Source organism: Mastacembelus armatus, chromosome 17 (genome assembly GCF_900324485.2).
Source record: "Mastacembelus armatus chromosome 17, fMasArm1.2, whole genome shotgun sequence".
Classification (NCBI taxonomy): Eukaryota; Metazoa; Chordata; class Actinopteri; order Synbranchiformes; family Mastacembelidae; genus Mastacembelus; species Mastacembelus armatus.
Genome location: NC_046649.1, coordinates 16,895,680 through 16,918,944, shown reverse-complemented (window position 1 = coordinate 16,918,944; position 23,265 = coordinate 16,895,680). Strand labels below are relative to the sequence as shown.

General features: G+C 38.1%; 1 protein-coding gene across 1 annotated transcript in view; it reads right to left on the bottom strand.

The window, feature by feature from the left end:
* The window catches only part of b4galt2 (UDP-Gal:betaGlcNAc beta 1,4- galactosyltransferase, polypeptide 2), a 109,772-nt gene extending 88,186 nt beyond the window's left edge, over positions 1-21,586 (bottom strand). Inside the window, exon 1 of the mRNA XM_026313450.1 lies at positions 21,238-21,586. Within this exon, the coding sequence (XP_026169235.1) occupies positions 21,238-21,586 (349 nt within the window). The remainder of the gene's footprint in view (positions 1-21,237) is intronic.
* Positions 21,587-23,265: the final 1,679 nt, after the last annotated feature.

Below are 23,265 nucleotides of genomic sequence, written 5' to 3'. Positions count from 1 at the left end.
GGCCGATACACAGTAGTGTGAACAAACACTCACTCCCTTCTCTTTTCTACCACATGTTCATTTTAGTAAAAGTGTTGAGGGATTGACTACAACAACTTCTGTAGAAAGAGCAGAATATGTAGTAGTACTGGCGAAGTAAAAAGTTTGAAAAGTACAGAAACTAAATCTCACTGGTAGAAGCCTTTAAATATAGAGTAATTATCAAATGACTGGTGAGCTGTAGATGAAATTAACAAGCTCAGGCAACACAGCTAAAAGGCATAGCACATCTAGGTCGTGTTTATATGTGTGTCTTTTTAAATCTCTTTTCTACCAAGGTTATGGATGGAGGTAATGCGAAGGTGGCTATTTTCCCAAAACAGTATTTCGCAGCAATTGACTCTCAAACAAATATCCAACCCAACATAAACACCCCTGGACTTTATGCTGAATGTCTGAATAAAACAAACAGAAGGAGCGTTGCCAAAATATACAATACAGAGTCTGAAAAACACACAATTTCTGTCAGTTATTTATTTTCTTAGTGTACTCCATGTTACTTTTATGAGACTGCATTTCTCATATTTAAATGTTTTATTATCCTTTTAGTGGTTGTGAAAACAGAAATAAATTTAAATGGTTGTTTAAAAGAAAATAGACCCAACTAATAAACACCAAAGATATCAAACAGGATAAGAATATAGGGTAAAAGACGATTATGCTGTCAGTCCACTGAATCTCTGAGGGATCGCTTAGAAAGCTGTTTCCTCACCACTTTATAATTCTGACCCACACTAACATACACTCATACACAGCCTCATCTCATCCAGAAGCCAGCTGAATTTTCATGGGATCATCAAAAGAGACAGCCCTAACGGGATGCCTAGAGGGTGCCAACAAATCCTTTCCATGTACTTAGTTTAACAGATGCCCAGTGCATCCAGCATTTATATTTAAACAAGATCTTAATCAATAGCTCTGCTGTCTGTGGAAGGAGTGATGAGTAGAACCACATCCCCACTTATAGTCCAGCTAACAAGAGGATGGATTTTTAATCTCTCCAATGGTCGGAGCACTTTTGAACTAACAACGGTTGAGCTACTGGACACAATCATTACAGGAGCTACACACATATGTTTTCTCAACTCCAATTCTGCAAAAATATTTTAATTACAAATTTGTTGGAAATTTGCACCACTTGCAGCTCTTTCTAATAGAGGGTGCCTTATGGTTTATGTTGAGACTGTTTGTTGTTTGCTTATCAAACTGCTTCATTTTTTTTCTGTATGAAGCAATGAACACAGAAAACCTCAGGCAAGTTGTATCGTTCCATGTGAACTGAGGCTATAAATTATTTTTGTTTTCAAAACATCTGACAATTATTTTCTTTAATACATGACTGATTGTTTACTCTATAAAATGTCACAGAATGGTGAAAAGCTATATTCCTTAGAGCCAACATTTGCATATTTAACTACATTGTTTTGTTAAGTTTAGACCCCCAAAAAACAGAGTTCACCATCACAAAAAAGGAGAAAAAGCAAAAATGTAAATTCGAGAAGGTAATACCAGGGAATTTTTGTGTAAAAAAAAAAAATACATATATCAAATGATTATTCAAAACTGTTGCCAGTAATTTCCTCTCATTCATCTAATCTTACTACATCTGTATAAACTGCAGTGCACTATGAAGGTCAACAGAGGCCCAGCAGCATATTTTTGTCTTGTTTGTTTCTTTAAAGGTGTTACATTAAATTGCCCAAAGAGTGCAGATGAAAATGAGCCTAATCCGATGCATTTATACTATACTGGTTTAGATTAAAATGTGATGTTCTACATAAATAAGTGCATGAAATACAATAAAGAATTTAGTTATTTACTATTACTATTACTGTTACTATTTTTCCAGTGAAAATGTCTGCTTGTGCTGCTTTTCTTTGTCATACCTGACAGTAAACTGAATACCTTGGAGTTTTGGTCCCTTTTTCTAATACTCTGCATAGTTAATAAATCAAATTTCAAAGTTAAATTTCAGCTGGCATTCATGGCTTTAGAAAGCTATTTCCATGTTGCAGACTTTAAGCTTCATCAGTTCTAATCAACTCAAAATGCCAGGCTGACCAGACCTGCTGCCTCGTACACCAGCCTGTTCTGCTCCTGATGCTGAAATTTTTAAATGACAACAACCACCCCCGGCTGTCAGGCATGTTAGGAGCTAATTTCAGATTAAACAATGTTGCACATGTCAGAGACAACTGTCAGGCAACAGTAGCTGCTCATCCACTGGGAACACGAAAAAAAAAAAAACAAGGCATGGGATGCAGCAGGAGGGAGACTAAGTTTTGCCAGCAGGAGGACAGAAGGCATAAGAGGTTTAGGAGAAAGTTGGGATGCAATCTCTCTAGCGAGCTATTTTCTGACAGCTGACAGAGGATTGTAAGCCAGTGACACAGCAGCTCTACAGTAAGGTGGCTGTGTCATTAGGACAAAGTACAACTGATGTCATTTTTATGCACAGCAATGGTGAGATGAAATTTAAGACAAAAACGTATCACATGATACATGATGATCCAAACTGAAGCGTGAAGGGCAAAGGCAGTTTTAATTTCCACTGTTAGGAGATCAGATGCAATAAGATGAGAAGAGATGAGAGCATATGGTGTTGCTACTGCATTGCTACTCTATTGATTTGCTCTTTCCAATACATAGATTTTCCTTATTAAGCTCTACAGTAGCACATCTAGAAATCTTGTCAAATCAACATAAAAAGGCTGATTTCATCACAAAGCCACACTATTTTTCCTAAGGTCAAGGTAACACTGCAAACAATGAATGATTTAAAATATAACATTCGCAAATGCCTCCTGGAGACAAAGAAAAGACAGAAAGCAAACAACTTTTGGGCTTTACAAGTCCCACAGAAAACCATTACTTTGTTAATAAATATGAGAACATGCTCAAATATGCTGATCACAGCGTCTCAGAACTTAAGCTGACACATTTAAAACTGCTTGTTCTATCTGACCAACAGACCAAAACCCAAATGCCCAATATTCAGTTCACAATATCATTAAGACCAGAAAAAGGACCAAAATCCTCACAGTTTAGAAGCTGAAACCAGCAAATGTTTGGCTTGAATAATGACTTTAATTTTGTCAATGTAAAAAGTACAATATGTTTCAATTTACCACACTGTGTCACAGTCAAAGTGCATAGTGTGAGCTACATCCCACAGCAGAGAAAGCAGCAGAGGCTTGGGCGACATAAAACAATGTCAATAAGGAAGAAGATAAAGGCAGAGCCACCGCCCGCAGTGAGCCAGTGACAGGACCCCAACAGCTAAAGAAACCAAATCACCAAGTTTTATGATAGACTGTTCATGTTTATGTCACATTCTCTTGTCCAGATGCAACAACAGGGGGCATAAGACTTTCTTCACATCGTGCCAGGGGTATGAATCTAATGAATCTACAGTGAATACGCGGTTATTAGAAGATAAGAGAAGTTAGAACCTGAATATCTGACATGTTCTGGGGCTCAATAAAATATTTAGCTTGAATTATTATTAACAGTAATAATGCTGAAAAGTTCCTTTCACCTTTCACCATTGATGAGATTATATTTGGTACAGAAAAGCAGACTGCTGTTTGCTGAAGTGTGTCTTTACGTGTGGTTTGGCACAGTGAATCAATACTATATTGTACAGTACCAGAGAACCACCAGGGACAAGTCCCAAAATAACTGCAGCGAATAGAAAGTGACTAAATAAATAAAATAATTAAAAATAAAAACATTGTAAGTTATATGATCAGGAGACCAAACTTTTAAATAACCACCAGAAGCCCAAAGTCACTGAAGGGAACTAGCTCAATTGTTCATCACAATAGTTCCCACCGTGTGTGAGTGAATGAATGTGTACACACACACACACACACACACACACACACACACACACACGCACACACACACACACGCACACACACACACACACACACACACACACAGAACAGGTGACCCCAGGGGTAACAGTCCCAGAGCTTTTGCTTTTGTTTGGAAATTCAAAAGCTCTAAAATACCTCTTCCCTAAATTTAGGTGAACTGACAAACATCTGTACTGCAAATGTGTGTATGTGTGTATGTGTGTATTTGCATATGTCACTAAGATTATCGTGTGTAGATCTGTATGCACAATGTATGTTGTTTTTGCACAACTATGCATCAAAATACAGTTTTTCATGGTGTCTGCAGATACAGTACACACCCGTGTGTGTGTCTGAGTGTGACTGACAGTGCGGTCAATGAGCCTCTCTCTAGGGGCCCCAGTGACTGTGCTCTTATATAAAGTGCTTCTCTGTGGAGGCTGTACAGTAAAGGCTTTGTGCAAAAGTCTTTCGCTGACAATGATTACTGCTGACTGTGAAATGCTTGATATACAATGAAGATCAGATCAGGTCGCTTTAGTACATGTCAGTTTTAAATATTAAAATGAGCTAAAAGAGCTGGCGGTGACTGGTGCTTACTTCAGTAAAAATCAGACCTTCAAAATGTCACAGCATCTTTTTCCAGTGCTGCGTGGCATTGTGATGTAAATGAAGCCGTGACTCCACACAAGCTTCAGCTCCCCGGAGACACAGAAAAATGTGGCAGCAAATAAAATCAGATCTCTGAGGGCCAATGAGGAGATGGTAACTTTAATTGAAATTAATTAATGAAACAAACAGAAATTGTGTATTTCATTCACATATTTATGACATTTTTTTAATCAAAGTGATCATTTTTTTGAGGTTTGACTGGTGTGAATGGAAGCATTTTCTTTTGCTGATTCTTGGTTACATTTTTCACTAGATATGGATAGAAATCTGGCAGCTAATGAAATGAAGCTGATTAGCAGGTGATAAACAGAACATGGATTAAGCAACCGAGGGGAACTGGGGCCAGTTAGCATTAGTAGCATTAGCTACTGCAGCTAACATAACTTGCCTTGTGTTGACGTCTGTCCCTGACGCTATAATTTTACTCTCAACAACATGTCACTGACTTATATATAAATAGTGCAGCTCGTGGCAGTAACATATTTCATGATGCATGTTTGGAAGACTACAGATTGACTGTAAAGATTTCCGGCATTGCTGTACACAGCAGTGTAATGTTTCCTTTAGCGTGGGGATGATGTGGACGATTTAAACTGGTGATTGGAGAGCACAGCAATAGAGCAGGAGCAGGTTGCACTCAAGGCAAGAAAGATATTTGGAAATGTTTCAATTTTTACAGAATTGAATGCAGAATTAGGGTTGGCTTTTTGGTTGTTCATGAGTGTCCCCAAATCTCTGACACTTGTATCGGTTTAATCTTTTTGCCCTTACTTTATTTAGTGCTGATCTAATCCATTAATGCAAAGCAAACAATACAACAGATCAGTCAATTACCTGCTGACCCCCCCCAATGTAGTTGAACTAGAGTGTTTAATCCATTTGGTATTAATCAAACTCAGTATTTCAGTTCATAAAATTTCCTCTCACATGAGTGGCAGTATTGCAGGTTCAGAAACTAAACTGATGAAAAGTAGTTGTTCAGTCTACAAAAAGTGAGGCATTGAGAATAAATGCTTACTGGAAGTTTCAAGGCCCGAGGTGTCAAAAGTTAAAGATCCCAATAACATCATGATATGGTTAGCAAACAGTTGCAAAATTTCACAATTCAGAAGTAATTTCAACCACTGCAGATGAACCGTTACATGTCATCCTTTAGGCCACGTATAGGCAACAGCACGGAAACTGGAAACAGGTTTGATGAATCACACCCTCATGTACTTACATTCCTTCGGCTAATCATGTACACCATGCTGCCTAACAGTAATTTAGCACCCTGGGGAGTCACAGCTAAATCTTTATAACGATATAGTCCAACATAAAAAGGATGGAAAAAGAACTTGACAGATAAGCAGAAGGGAAGTAGTGTTTATTGGTTGCGTACAAGTCACTGCAGAGCAAGAATTTTTACTACATTTTAATAATTTATATCTGAGTAAAATTTCAGTCTCATCTAAATACATTTGGCTGATGCTGAATGAAGAACTGTGAATAAAAAAGCTTATGCAGGCTGAAAATATCATCCTTTAACTGAAACCACTTTAACAGTGCGGCATCATTTCAGATGAGGAGTAAAATGTGTCATTAATTTTATGCAACTCACTGTTTGTCAGCTTTATCATCACTGTCTTACCATTTATTTTCAATCTGTGGTATCGCCTCCTTACTGCTACTGCGTCATTTGTTTAATAATGACAGTGACACAAATTCATAGTGTGTGCATCATGCTAAAACTGCATGTACTTCCTGTATAATGAAAAAGCCAAAGCTGTGAATGTACAACCCAACTTTTTCTCTTTTAATGCCTTAAGTCAGAGTATCTGCTGGTACTAGTGAAGTCCGATGCAATGAACTCACTGGAATCATGTTTTCCGTGAGGTAACACTAAAATCAACAGCCTGAAACAACATAACCGACGGCAGAAATACTGAAATTTAAGAAATTGTATTTAATGTGGATCACATCATTGCAGATATGCTGCTTAAAAAGGTCAGTTGACAGTGCTGCCACAAATCTGACAGCTCGGGTGAGTGTATCTCTGCGTCTGACCTTCGCCTCAGACTGCATGACCCATCATAGCTTGACCAAAACAAATTATAAACTGGCAACAATTTTATCATCAAATAACAACTTTCATCTTTGTTTAAGCCAAAAATGCCAAACGTTTGCTGGTTGTAGCCTCACAGATGTGAAGATATAATCTGACATAAATGTAGATAAACAACTGTACATATATTTATACATGCACCAGAATTTGAGTTGTATTGGGATTATTTTCAAATTTAAAACATTAAAAATACATGCTTTTTAGTGTGTACTTTTCAGGTTAGTGTGCTGTACTTACGAGATCACACTCCTTCTCACCTAAAAAAAAAAATTTTTCACTCGCCATGTCTATGACATACCACATGGTCAGAGCTAGTAACACAGCTGCTTACAGTATATGGATATTGAACACTGCCACACGGACTTGAGGCCTTCACCACACCCAAAACCCAACTCGACCCAGTTAAAGTGAACATTACTTGGATCTACCCTGATTTGGGTTACAGCTCTTGGGAATCGTCAGTCTTGATAGTCGTCAGATCACAAATAAAACTTTTTTTTTTTCCCCACTGTGCAGTATAAATCCTCAGAGTTGGGTAACGCTAATGCTTAAGAATAAAAGAGCATTTTCTTGTACATGAAAACATATGACAGTTTTCATATTAGCTTTTTACCCAACAAAACTATGCTACAAACTACAAAAATAAAAGTCTTTGGAAAAAAGTCTGAAAAATGCATGATGTCTATTAATGAACTTAATTTAATGATTTAAGTGAACTCAACGCAGTTTTTATTTAACTTTTATTATTTTTTATTTATCACATCAAGACTTTCCACTTTAACAGTTTCTGATTCTAACCAGAACAAATTACACAGTAAATCCCAGCAGCATCTTCCTCCTCCTATATGTACAGAACTTCTCAAAGTTGACTCATGCAACAACCTTGCCTGTTATTCAACTAATCCGCCAGGTGTCTGTTGACCTGTTCACTAAATCACAAACCTTCACATGGACATGAACATCAAGCCAAAGCCTCCCTGTACAATTACAAGTATTTTCAGGGCCTTGCTGAATAAATCGCCTTTCATCCTCTTTACCCACACCTGAGTGTTTCTGTGAGTCACCTAACAATCTAAGCATCAGATAACACCACCTAAACAGAGGTGTTAGCCGATGCATTAGCCAGATCCATTAAAATAAGTCACCAGATTGCAAAATTAAATTTAAAATTTAAAGACTGAAAAAAACCTAACCAGAACTTTTAATCTAAAACTGGGCTAAGAATAAGATAAGCCACACTCCTAAATCAATTCTATACACAGAAAGTGTTATCTGTACTTTTTAAATTGTTGCTATTACTGTGACAAAGGTCCAATTAAAACTTTTCTTGACTCAGAAGGACTTCAGTAGGCTCTGCTTATTTTCATCTGTAATATATCTCCTCATTACAAAGTGGCTGCTGTGGATATTATGGCACACTAGTTATCAATTAAAACAAATGCTCACTTAGATAATTTTGTGTCTGTGTCCTACTGACCCTCTAAATGGAGCTATTCAGCCCACAGAGGATGTGGCTTCTCCACAGACACCTCTCTGCTGCTGCCTCTGGCATACTAAACTCTTCTTCAATCCACCATCCTCTTCATTTCTCTACTTTTTCCCCATAACCCCCACCCCCTCCTCCAAACTCCTCTATTTATCTTTAATCTGCCCATCATAAGCCCATCTCTTTCATCCAGGCCTCCTCTACTTATCTTTTCATTTACCCGCTCATTTTGTGCTCCCCGTTCTCATTTGTCCTGTCTCTTCCTCCTCCATCAGCCATTTCTCTACGGTGAATTATGAACCTGAAAGGTCTTTAGTCTTCCTTTTACGTAGCATGAAACATGAAGTGCCAAATGATAATATATATTATCTGATCTTATATATCAGGTACAATTATCTTGAGAAATCAGCACAGAAAGCTCAAAACTGTGCACAATAAACACAACTGCATTATATAAACTGTATGCTGCAAAAACATTAACTAAACCATTTTAATGTTCTGAGATTTACATTTGATATTGTATCAGTGAATATCTAGCAGTCTTGGAACTGCGTGGTAAGACAACCCAAACAAAAAAGTACGGAAAACAACGGTTTAGCCAGTTGAGTGAAACCACTTTATTTGCAAGTAAAACCCAAAGTGAATGGGATCATCAGCGCCATTAGGATTGATCATTTGGGAGTTATGAAAGCTTTTACAAAGTTCAGTGAAACTGACACAAAGCTGATAGAGAAAGTAATGAAGGCCACTATACATGGTTTACAGTACATGGTAATGACACAACAAAAAACCACACCACATATGATAGAAACAGAAATTAAGATGAGGTTAAACTTATATTTAACGCTGAATTCCTTTCTTGATGCTTTTCTCTGTGTTACAGCTGCAAACCCTCATCCCATTCACCCAAACTGTTTATTGGTAGTCCAGTCATACAGCACAACTAGTAATAATCCTTTTAACTAATCCACATCAAATCTCTCACAAAGCTAATCCGTTACGCATGATGGTCCACAGCAGCTATTCATCTGCATACACTCTCTTTTGGCATGCATAATTAAATTGTGATGGCTATTAGTTGTATTGCTGGATTTGGCAATGGCTTAAGTATGTGCTGAGGGTTCCACTTATACATACTGTAATGGGGTGGGACGTGGTACAGTTGTGCATTATGTACAAGACAAGCGTGACGAGTGAGGGAAAGAGAAAATTACAGCATGCCAAATTAAATGAGTCTGTAATAAAACCTATACAGATATGATAGTTACTACTAGATCAGTGAGGTACTACAGTTTGATTCTAGATGGTGCATAAAAACTACTATTTTAAGTTTAGGAAAAGACTAGCTTAAATTCTTTAACCTTGCAGGGCCTTTGTCAACATTGATATAATAATCAACAAGTGGTTGAAAACAGGTAAGTTGGGAGGAACATGGGGTGTCCAATGACACTTCAACATGTGGAGAATCTGGGGATCGAACCACCGCCCCTCCGGTTAAAGGATGTTCTGCTAATTAATAGCATGGCAACATCTGATTCAGCTGAAATTTCAGAGACTTGGAAACCTTCTGGCAAACAGCGCTGACGTCACACCCATACCAAGAGATACTGCTTCACTCTGTCTGACCTCTGTTCCTGGTAATAAAAGGTCTCTACTCTTTTATGTGGTGACATAACCACCTCACAGGTTTGGACTTTTATGATATTATAGCCCTATACATAGAAATATTGATAAATCCTGCTTACCTGTTATATAACTTTTGCACTGCAGATTTTAGCAAAGACAGTCATTTTCTGGATGAAACATCCAGTCTGCTCTCAGCTGTTACTGTGGGAGCTTTACGTTGCAAAGCAACGGCATATTACCAGCAGCAACCATCTGCATAGATAATTAATATATGCACAAAGCATTGTGAATGAACGGCCTGTTTCAAGGCACAATGATTCCCTTGTTGAAAACGCTGAGATCCGCCTACTTAGGCACATTAAAAGATAACCTTGCAGGGTGGAGAATATGACAAAATGGTGGGCCACTTGTGTATCCATCATCTCTCTAAACTACAGCGAGTGCAGGAGAGCACAGGGGATTCAGCACATTGACGCAACGTAATTGATCTAAACACGAGGTTTGAGTTTTTAAACCATTGCTTCTCTTTTGCTGGTGCCCTGGAAGATGTATAGGCCCTTCCCTCTAAGATTATGCTAATTTAATAAGGCTGAGGTAACATAGGAATGTACATGTATTAGTGTTACACTCAGGCATAGCTGGCAGTTTATTATGCAAACCAACTAAAACCAATGCAGTCTCATACAACAGTGCCGTAATAAATCCTCCTTCATGTAGGTGACAACATTTAGTTTGTGATTTGAGAAGGTGCTGAACCAGTGGAATATTAATAAAGTTGAATATCATGAAAAACGGAAGGACTGTTGGATTAGACAGCATTCATTTTAGTTAACTAAACAGTACCTATTAAACTGCCAAATGAGAGTATATTCAAGTTTTATGCATATTGTTAGCTGTCTGTCATACAGTGCCTGTAGCAACACTGATATTATCTGAAACAGCATCTTTTAAATAGACTAGGCAATGCTAGTGAGGCTGTATGTAGACACAGCAATGACGGCACAATCATAAGAAAGTATAATGCTTTCCAAGCTCACCACGTTTTTTTAGTGTGTGTTAGCATGTTAACATTTGCTATTAATGTCAAACACAAAGTTCAGCTTAGTTTAGAAATGTAATTTGATTTTCAGCTATTTGTCCATAAATCAAACAGTGGTGATGGTGCTCTTGGACTTGATTGTGTGTAGCAAATTTGATTGCAATTTAGTTTGGACCAAAGTGGTGGGACAAATGGCAAACAAACACTGAGCTATAGAACTGTATTATTTGTGCAAATGATTTGGCTAAGGAGAAAACGAATCTGACATTATCTACATAACCGGCTTGTTGAAATTTCATGGTCTAGCAAGTGTTGCAGTTTTTGGATGACCAGTAAGTTATGTCATATTTATTTGTGTGTGTTTTTCTCCATATAATTATCCAATGTTAATAATTGACCTAACATACTAGTCCTCTGCAACCACCCCCATATTTGGTTGTTACAGATTTGGGGAAATTTTGTGACAGACAGTAGGAAAACTGACAAGAAGATTTACATGGTTTGATTTAATGACAGTAACATATTTCAGTTATAGCCTGCAAACAGCATTGCTCAAAAAATAAGAAACGATTCAGCTACTGTATAAGATTAATGGAAAATAGATGATTTAAGCATGTGTTTGATTCTAAATATTTAAGTGCTGAAGAGAAAATCTGTGGATAAAATTTCCAGAGCTACAGAGTTAATTGCTTATATGTCCCCCTCACACACTTTCAGAGAGTTCTTTGCCAGCTGCAGTGATTACTCTCATCTCTGCTTAGTGACCTAATTAATGAAGTCAACAATGAACGCTCCAACATCAACTCAAAAAGCTCGTCAACATCAACACCAACTTTTTAGACTAATCAAGACAGCTAAAGGTCAGCATTATAATCAGAAGGCAAGCTGCTACAAGACTGAAAAATGCAGTATGTGTTGCCATGAATATGAGAGAAACACAGTGTTTGTGACAACACATTAAATTATAGTAAACAAATTATAGTACCTCTCTTTGCTTTTCCATTTAAATGAATTGAAAATGACTAAAAAAAAACAAATAAACTTTGGTTTCACCATGTTCCTCAACAACTGGAGACTTTGTTCAAAATCATACCCGTGTTCACTTATTCATTTTCATCACTTTCTGCCTTCGTTGAAAAGTCACAATGTTTGTGATTTACACACTCATCACAAGTGAAGCATTGCCTTGTTAGATTTTAAGCAAAAAGAGCATGGACATAGGAAACTTCACAGGCACTACAGTATATTGTGTATATATAGGACACTCAAACAAGTAGCTGAGAGTAAACAGTTCACTAGACAGTAAATAGGGGGAGATACAACCTTGGGGTTACACTTTAATATACATATACTACTATGGGAAATACGCTTCAGAGGCACATTCAGGTTCTACTGACAACAGATCAAACACTTTAGTCAATAGTGATCAAAGGTATTTAACACACTGAAACAGGTATCAGCATCTGTCCTTGTTGAACTGTGCATTGATGATTCAGCAAGACCAGCCTGTTATCCTCCCACTTTTTCATTTCAAGACAAACAAACCTGTGTCTAACCAAACATGGCAGAGTATTCTAGTACCGAAACACTGTACTGTAGGTCATTACCAACTCAAATATTGGTTCCATTCTCCCACCGACATAACCAATCAGATAAGCTCATTGTATTAGCAGGTTGATGGATGTCAGCAGGTTTCTTTGATCTTTTCACAATAAGGCCAAAGTGAAGAGTTCAGCTTCCCTACCTCTCCCTCTCAGCCACTATTGATATTCAGTGGGCTCAAAGGAATACACACTATGGAAAACAAGCAATGTAATTTTTATGAAGAAATTTGCAAATCTGCAAAGCAGCTTCGATTTCAAGATGACCCTGAGGTGCAGAACACCAAATCTTTGAAAACAAGTTAAGAAAACAGGAGTGACAACAAAATTTCAGACTCAAAATAAAAAACAATCCACATGAGACATTAAAAGAAATATGCACAATCAAAAACAAAGAAAGAAAAAAAAAAAAAAAAAAAAATCACAAATCACAAAGAAATAAGATATCTGATGGGATGCCTCAGGTGTCACAGAAAATAGGGAGTGCTCATTTTTCTTGTGTGCAATCATACTGTCTTCTTTAATTGTTGTGTTAATTATCTGAATTTTTTGTTTTCTCCAATGATGTGCTTCAAACTGTCCATGTGTTTATTTTCAGCTTCCTCAAAATTTGTTCCCACCTTCTTTTTCTTATTGCCTTAATCTGTTGATTCATGCGAGAGACAAAAAACAATCCAAGATCTGAGTGAAAGAATGAAACTGAGGTAAGTGAGAAAAAAAAATAAAAAATTCAGTGAGATAGTGGGAATGAACAGCATGTGTGCGTGTTAGAGAGAAACTGAATGTTTTGCCAGATGACAGCAGTGTGAAGGCAGTGTGTTTTGTCATTTATCATTTGGAGTGCTTGCTTGTTAGAGCATACACATCGTAATAGACACTCTGAACCGGGAGAACTGAGATGAGAGGAGGCATTTTATTACCCCGTCAAGACTACAAACACACGCAGCACACAGGATAATGTGACAGACATACCTTGATGAACCAGCCACACAATTAGGATATGCACACTGACGCACAAAAACATATGCGAACATATTCCCCAGGGGACAGAAACAAATATGCAATATACTGCATATGCATACTTGTATCTATCTTTGCTGACATGTCTGGAACTACAGACATGTTTTAGGGGAAACACCAAACATAAGACTATGGAAATGCACAATTAACACAACTGTACTCTAGCTTTTGAGGGTTTCTGGACATGGCAACATAGCAGCAAAGCAAGCGAGTGCTGAAGGTGTCCTTTTTAGAGTGATACCACCAGCCTCCCTGAATACACACAGTGTTTGTGAAGGACTAATTCTGGCTTCTGCCAAAGAGATCAGTGGTGCTGAAGAAGCTGCTGGCACAGACGATCCAGTATCACTGTCGAACAGCACAGAGGCCAAAATGACATACACAGAGATGGCCCAGGACGTATTGTTTCACCTTGGTCAGTCGAAGCTCATATTTCACTGGGTGAAAGCACAGTTGTTGCTAATGCTCCACAGTGGCTTGTTTATATTCCAGATGGAAAAGAAAGAATAAACTTTGTCTGGACATTTGGTTTTTCAAACTTATGAAAAAAGAAGACAATCAGGTAGAAAAAAAAAAAAAAAGAAGAAATTTTGTACCCACACATAGATGGAAATGACTCTATGGCAAGACGTGAATGGCACTGAGGAAGGGAAGCAGAGCCATTTCAATGAAGTTATGACAGCCATTATGTTGTCAAGAGCCCTTTGCCTCCACGACTATGGCTGCGTTGGCGTCCTCACTGTGTGGGAGTGCATAGCAATGTGTTTCTGAAGGGAACGACCTTGTTTATTGGCTTGATTAAAAGTTGTGAAGAAAATAGGCTGTTTTCCCTTCTCACTGGACTGATGTTATTTCCTTGACTAATAAACATTGTGACACATGAGGAAAACACTGCCACAAGACATGACTTCCTAGGCTATTTTACCTCACCCTCACCTTACCCTTGAGGTTGTTTCTCAAATCTAATTTTCTTAGTTTACCATATTTAACAGTACAGGCAAAACAGAAAATTATGTGAATAATATGGTTGGCAATATCCATATATTGTGATTTTTGACAAATAAGGAATTAGTATCACTTACTACTCTCACTTACTAATTCTCATTCATGCTTGTGTGAGAAAACTGAACAACAGTTAGCAGAGGACAACCTGTTACCTGTTAAGAGACCTGAAATGCCTCAGGAGCTGAGGGGTTTGGAGAAGAGTATGTAGAGTGAAGCATTGCGAAGAAGAATGTTAAAAACCTTGTCTCCCATCAATCATTATGGGGAATGTAAGATCTGAACCCAATAAAAATGGGTGAGCTAGTAGCTCTGATGAAGAACCAGAGAGTTTACCAGGAATGCAGCCTGCTCTGCTTCATGGAAACATGAATAAATGTGAGGGTAACTAGACAAGCAAAAGAGTATGGGTGCTCTGGGTGGTGCCTTTGGCGGCGAGCTGCTCCACCCATGGTGTGTGAATACGCATATAACTCATGTTCACTTCTGAAAAAAATGCTGTCTCGCTACCTAATAATAATTTACAGGCAAGAAATCAATACAAAGTTGTGCAATGTTAGCACACATCAATCAACCTTACTTATTTATGTTATATATATTTTCACTTTTCTTTGTTTGTACTTTTACATAAAAAGACACGCCTACAAGCAGCACTTTTCAACTACTATAAAGTATGTTTACCTTCACTGTTGATACCATAACTCATCATCCAACAAAATACTGAGGAAGTGCAAATCTTAAGGCCCTACAGTAAAATTTGATTCATATATTGAAAAAGATTTTTAGACATTTTTGAAAGTTTAACCAAAGCACAATGTATGAGTCTGGAGCTCAATTGCCTGAGCTAACACAGGGCATTGTTGTAAACCTAAGCCATTCTTAAACTTTCCATTAAAAATGCAGAAGAAAGGTCATGCTGTGCTACAAACCCACTGCTCATTTAGCATTGGAAAGGTGAGGCGAAGAGGGCCTGGGTCCCACCTGGCTTTTAAAAATGTTTTAACAGTGTATTCATATTTTGCCAAAGGGGGAAGATGAAATGGTTCAGGCTCTCCTGATGGTTTTTCCTTGCAGGGGAAACATAAGTCCAGGGTTACAAGGGACATGCTATTCCATCCAAATGTTTCTGGCTATAAATAAAACAAGACTAAAACAAGATTGTGGTGTAGAGATGGAAAACTGGTCTGCAAAATGTGCCAATGTATTGTGTGTGAGACTACAGGACAAACATGCCTATGGGTAATTATAAATGTGTTTCAACGTGTGTTTGTGCATGTGTGTGATTATAGGATAAATTACTCAAAACAAACTGTAATCAATTACACATTATTCATTAAAAAAAGCAACTGCATTACCTCACCAATGACAAAACAGCAGAGATGTGTTTGTTATGCGTTACATAACAACAGCAATAACAACCTGCTTAAGTCAAGACCCAGAAAATCTTCATTTAAGGTTCGCATACCTTCCGACTCTTGAAATAAATCCATCTGATTTCAACATATAGCTGTACACATTGCTATCAAGCTCACTGGGAATACAAAACATGTCAATACCGCAAAAAAAAAAAAAAAAAGAAAAAAGAAAAAAAAAAATAAAGAAGCAAGTGAACCCTTGGAATTATGTGTAAACTTCTTTTAAAACATGGTCAGACCTTTCGATAAGTTACAATAACAAACGTCACCAATTTTAACTAAGACCACTGAAATGACTGTAGTTTCATTCTCAGTCACAATACTGGTTGGAGTCAACTCCCATGAACAAAAGCTACTTGGAGAGTTACCAAAGATGGACTCTGATTAGTGAAAGCAGATTGAAGGTGTGGGTAAGAGCTACTTGGCAATTGTTAATTAATAATTATTCGGAATTATCATCAGCAATAACAATTGCCAACTTGCATATGGAAGCAAAATGTTCAAGAATAATCTCAGAGTTTAAACATTCATCAGTTCACAGACAGAAAGTGCCTATAAATGTAGACAGTTTAGCAATGTGGTTAAACTGACAGAAGGCACCAAGCTAAGATGACTTCAAAGGTGCGATGCAGAAAGTTCAAAGAGGAAAAGTAGTAGTGGCAAACAGCTTCATCACCAAGCTAACACATCCTAGTACAGTTTCTCAAAAAGGACTGGCTGATCTAAATCTACATAATAAATAACAGCATGATAGCAGCTCAGTGATGCAGCAGGACTTCAGTATCCAACCACTGTAGCTCATACATATAGGACAGGCTTTGGATGTTACAGCTGAACGATCCAATTCACTGAGGAGGAATTACCTGGTTTGCCCTGGGACGATGTTTGGAGCTCATATGCTCAACCTGTTGCCACTACAACAAGGACAAGCAACTCGAAAAGTGTTTTTTTTTTTCCTTTCATCAGGTATTTGAAAAGTGATTGGATTGGCTGACCGCAGGTTATGAAATTCCATCCTGCTGGGACAGCGAGGCAGCTGAGGCTGAGATACAGCACAGGAAGAGAAGGGGAAAGAAAATTACAATGTCAAGACAGAAGGCAATTAAAATAAGGATGGAAATATGCAGCTTTTGGGTTCCATCCTTTGACAGTAAAACTCATAACAGCAAATGGAGCATATTACCTTAAACAGTAAAGACGAGCAGCGAGTGAGATATCCACATAGAAAACAAAGAAGAGGAGTTTAAAAAATACCAAGGACAAAGTTTAACATCTTATGATAAGGACGTAAATTTAACAATAGAGTAGTGACTGTTTAAAATTTCTGTGTATATCTATATAAGTGTAGCATGTGCATGTGTGTTTATGCTCATGCATCCATATGTGTTTGCAGGAAGAAGTGATAAGAATAAAAAGTAGGGTTCAGAAAACACACACACACTAAGATATCTGAGCATACACTTAGAGTAGAAAATTGTTTTTTAAAGACACAGATCAAGACCAAACACAAAAGCACCAGTCACCATTCAATGCAGACTAGCAGCAACACCTGCTTTCAGTAGTGGCGAATGTAGCCTGGAGCCGCTAAAGCTCCAGGCAGAGATGATGAGCGGGCTAAAAAGGTCACATTAAGTTACGTCTTTGTAACTCACACCCTCAGAGTTTTTCATTTTCAAACTTGTGGTCTTTAGTCCCAGCTCTGTGATACCACTTTAGTGATGTGTGATATCACCCTACAGACACAAAAAGCTTTATACAACTTTTTTCACATACGCATCAAACAGACTTTGACAAGAAACATCAGTGGAGTTCTGCTCCATCCGACAAGTTGCAAACTTGGCACAAAAATAAATGTACCTCAGCATTTACCTAAAAGATGTTGCCTGTGATTTTTAAGTTACAAAATAATTTCACCTGCATGTTGCATATTGTTTTAATTGCACACTTGCCTCCAGTTTTCTTTTTTGTTTCACACCGATTCAAATAAAAACAGGCAACTACCTTCTAATTTCCACACACTGCGCTGCTGTTCATGTTTTAACATTTTATAAGTATTAAGTTTATGAGTTTTATGAATCATTTCACACTTAACTACTACATCATAGTTTTATCTTCTAAACTTAGAATGAACTAGTCAGTGGTTAGTAAACATACAACATTACATTTTACTTTCCCTTATAACACTAAATTGCGTAGGCTTTTTAAAATAATATCCTTAAAATCTACAGCTAAATACCAGCTAATGTTTAAGTCTGTATGAGTTCATTTTTAGGGAATTAGGAGAAAAATACTGTTACATTTGTTGAGGAACAGCTGATCTAAATATCCCACATGCACGCTCACAGTATCACACACACACACACACACACGCGCGCGCACACAGAGTCAGGATATAAACCGTGGATGCTAGCCACTCATACAGACAGCACCTGTCAGCTGGTGTTCTGGGACAGCCAAGGGCTTGTCTGTTTGTTTATCTCTCTCTCTCTCATTCTATGTGTGTGTGTGTGTGTGTGTGTGTGTGTGTGTGTGTGTATACCTCCATCTAAGGTCTCTCGCTTTTTCTCTCTACACCCCCTCACCTCTCCACCTGCTGTTCCTTCCTTCACTCCATCCTGCTTCTCTGTCTGTCTTACTTCATACCAGCCATCATACCACAATGCATTAGATCTTGGTCTCTTTCTCAGCACCTGTGACTGAAAAACAGACTCGCTCAGTCTTTCTCTGCCTTCCTGCTCATTACAGCCCCAGGCAGCCACTCCATCACAGAGAAAAGGCAGAGATAAGCTACAAGAGTACACCTGTGTCTGGTATGAATGCCAAATCCAGAGTCAGTGACAGCCAATTCCAGGCCAAATAATGGAATCAGCGAAGCTCAGCTTCAGACGAATCAACCTGACGGCTTTATCTCCCACTCCCAATTTCAAAGCATGGTACAAACCTTATTATCAAATGAGAAAGAAATCAGTAAAAAAAAAAAAAAAAAGAGAGAAAAATGTTGACAGGTCCACAATGCTGCTGGTGAGGGATTAAGATTACAAAGCTCATTTACAGATGGAACAGGGAGAAAATAAGAAACATGTTTTCATTTCTTCAGAAAAGTGCCGCTAAGTACTATTTGACAAACAAGATATAAATAACAACCACATTCAATATTAATAAACATGAATATATTTGAATAGCAGAAACACATTCTAAATTAATAACTGGAAGAAATACAAAAAGGAAAGAAAACAGCATCATAGCATCATATCGGAGTCACATCCCAAAAAAATATGGCAGAAATACTTTGAAGATGTCTTCTGTTTCACTGAAAAGCCTATACCCATGTCACACAAGTTGTACTGTACATTGGACAGTGACTGGCTTCCAAACATGTGACGCTACTACTCCTGCGCCGTCACTCAGATTTAGGACGACAACAGGAAAACCTTCTTCCTTTAGCAGATGAATGAGAAAACTAGAAAGCTTTCTAGTGTCAAACTCTGCACAGCAAATGTCAAACATCAAGGTAAAATAGCAAAACACGTATTTGAGAGGGGATGTGGGGCTTTAAAGTAAACAGAGTATAGCACAAAATAGCAAGTTGTTTTTTTTTTATCATTGTTATAAGGCTCAGCAGACTGATATAATGATGCTGAGATAAACAAGTTTTAGCTCACAGGTCAAGCATTATCTGTGAGGGTGTGTGATTGAGAGTGCACATTACTTAATTATAGATTTAATAAAGACAAGGTTTACTCTGACTCAATCAATCTCTGATTTGTTGGGTGGATGTATACTGATGATACTATGAACGTGCTGATGAGAACACACATGTATATTACGCAAACCTATAAGGAAACTGTATATGAAATACTATTCCTTGTATGCATGACCAGAGCAGGTGAGTGTTACTGTGATTATAGATTTTTATTGGCTGGTCATCTGTGTGTATATACGCAGTTAATTAAAAGGTTTTTCAATGATGTGGTCCAGAAACTGTACAGTCCCACAATGCATTAGAGTGATGATTTATTTCGTTTTTTTACGATTACACAAATAAGATTAAAGGATTTGTTTGAAAACTTGCAGCAATTGTGAAGCATCTACTGGTATACTTAGAATAAACATGCTTATGTGTCCAACTGCATGAATCTCTGCTAATAGCTCCACTGTGAGTCTATAAGTTTGAAATATCACAGTGTAAATCATTGACATTAAATCCATTTTATGTTGCAGGCTGACCTGGAAAAAACAAAGTTATGGCTATCCTTGCTCTCCCACTAATTGGAATAAGACGGGAGATGCTTTTATTTACTGAATATAAAATAGTACCCTCTAGCATCGAGCTCCAATCAAGGTCTCATCTCCCCTTATTCATTACAGCAATCAATGACGTGCAAATCCTCCTGGATTACGTTATCAGGCATACAGTATGTACTGCCCATAACGAATACGACTCTGACTGAATAAACAAATCAAGCAACCAGGTCATTGGAACAGGTGATTCAGCAAGATAGAAAGTGATTAAAATAGAAAACTCTCATCTCAGGCTCACTCATGCAGATCAAAGACTTATGCATGATTTTATGCACGATAATGAACTACAATAGAAAAATGTACAGAACGTGACAGAGTACTGCAACTGTGATATCTGTTTTGAATGACACACTCACCCAAACATACTGTATGGAAAGCAAAAAAAAAGAAGAAACTAAAGCATGATTGAGACATAGTTGAACAAAAATAATAAAAGACCAGCATGCTCTGCAAGCCTGTCATAAGCATTTTTAAATAAAACACATTATCTCAAAGAGCTGTGGATTGTCAGTGCTACCTGCACAAGCGTCAAATAGAGATACCCCTTTTATAATCAGTTGCAGCATGTAGCACACATCTTATTCACTTCATATCTGCTCTTGGCGTTTGTGTTTCTACAAGACACCAGGCTGATATCGTGCAGACTAGCTATCTAGTATTAGCTGGCAAGCTTGCTTAGACTGTGTGAAGAAAGAAAAATAGGCACAATACTCAGCTCCCACAGTTTCCCCTCTCATAACCAGAGAGTTGTCCTTGTCAGCAAACTCATATCAGTGTAGATCTGTCACTTTCATGGACTGGACTGTTAACTTCACTGCATGATAGCCATAGTCGGATAGTCACACCTGATTTCAGGAGAAAGCTGAAGTCATAATAAATTGGGAGGTGCTCATATAGTCTACATGTTCACGTCACAATTTATTGGAATGTTGTGAGTTGAGACTGTAGCCAGCTGTAGCCTCTGTTTATTGTTATCCATTTGTGTTGTTATATCATTAATGCATTGGTCATTAATAATAGGGGAAAGGAGGAGGAAGATGAAGGGGAGTACTCTAGAAGATTATTACTCACCAAGGCCAGGCGGATTCTCAGGGCATGGCGGCAGCGGCTTGGGGGAAGGCGTCTGATTGGTCTCTGGCTGCATGCTCAGCACCAGCTGCTCACCCGTGGCCAGATAACTGGCTAACGTTGCATTGGGCCTTGAAAGGTTGTAATAGTAATAATGATGTCCGCTTCCTGCTGCTCCACTTATGTTATTTCTGGATCCATTGCGTATGTTGTTAAAGCGGCTGAAGAGGTCAAAGCGCTGCGAGTACACATCAAAGTACAGGATCATCATGATGAGGAAGTGGAGCAGACAGAGCAGCAGGACAGCTTTACATATGCGCTCCAGAGTCCGGCCCAACATCAGCCGGGTCATGGCCGAGGGAAGTGACCGTCCTGTGACGGCCAGCCACGACAAAGCTGGCGTGGTGGCTCTACAGGCATGCACTCATACCGACGGCCATGTGGGCAATATCGGCAGCTGCTGGATCTCCAATTAGAACATGTGGATAGATGATGCCTGACTGACTTCGGCAGAGGTCATGGAGCCATTAAAGAAAACAGATACTACAACGTCAGCTCAAGCTAACGCTACCCAGGTTCCTTGCATGACAAAAGTACTGAAATGTTTTCACCATCCCAGGAAGTCTGTCATTCAAAAGCTTGTACTCTTTTATTGTGAATAATGAAACCTGTACATATAAGCTGTACAATTAAGTTCGGTGTAATCTAAGACCCTTGGTGCAGGTCGGATTTGGCTGATATGTACATGTGATCATATGTTGAGTTAGTTACTATCCCAGTGTCAAGTTGCTGCTGCAACCATTTGATGTGCTCATTTTGAAAGCCAGTCCTGTTGGTCCAAGACCTAATTCTTAAAATTTCCAGGCAGTAAGTGGTACAGGATTGAATACTGCTGACAAATATTCAGCAGTTTGTTTAATAGAAGATCAGCTGACATTTCACTTGAGAAATCTTCTTCTTAATGGATCAGGTCTTTCAGATTTGTAATTTGTTGTTGTCCAAAATGCTGGCATCTCAGTTAGTAGTTTTAAACCAGGAACATCTCAGGCACCTAAAGGAAAACAAAGATAAGGAAAAAAAAAAATTAGAATCAGGCCAAATCAATGCTGAATACTCTGAGACTAATTTATTATGTTTAACTGAAAAGATTGCTGTGTGCTGTTAAATAATGTTAATGTTTTGAGCTGAGTACAGTTATTTTGTAGTATTTGCTGTGTAAAATCAAACTAAACATCATCGATCTTCCTCAGCCATTTTAAGTCTACCAAGTGACCCTATTCTTTCTCTAAATGTCCGACTGAAGAGCAGCAGTAATTTTAAGAAGTGTACTCTCAGAAGAAAAAGAAATACACATGAGAATCTGACAGAAATAGAATCAACCACAAAAGCGTCAACAAACACAAGCAAACAAGGAGCCATGACTGGGGCTGTTCTGCTAAATTGACACACCAAGTCAATTTTCCAGTCAAGTGGTTTAAAAAGCATTTATGTTGGAATGAGATGGCAAGTGGGAATACACAATGCAGTGAACATATGAGCAAGAAAGAAAAAAGAGTGAGCACTTAGAGTTTTCCCACAGGCAATGCTTACTGTATGTTTATGGTTTTTCCAATCAGTGTGAGTAGAGAAGAAGATGAGACTCAAGTAGATGAAAAACACAAATGACATCAGACTATCTAGTGAAAAACCAACAGAGAAAAAGAAAAAGCCAGGGAATGAGTTATAGATGAAGTCCTAACACTGCTAAGTGGAAAAGGAAAGGATGAATATCGAATGAATATGTCAGTTCTGATGCTGTGCTACTTCTCACAGAATTTAGAAGATGTTTGACTTTTGCCCTTGAGAATATTTTACATATTTGGAAAATGATAGTGCTGACAAGGTGGCACAGCAAGAAGGCTCCAGATTCAAATTCTTTTTAACCTTGAGGCCCTTCTGTGTGGAGTCTGCATGGTCTCTAGGTGTGAATGTGCATGTCAGATGCTGATCCATAATTCAGTTTAGAATTATATACGACAAAGAAAATCATCA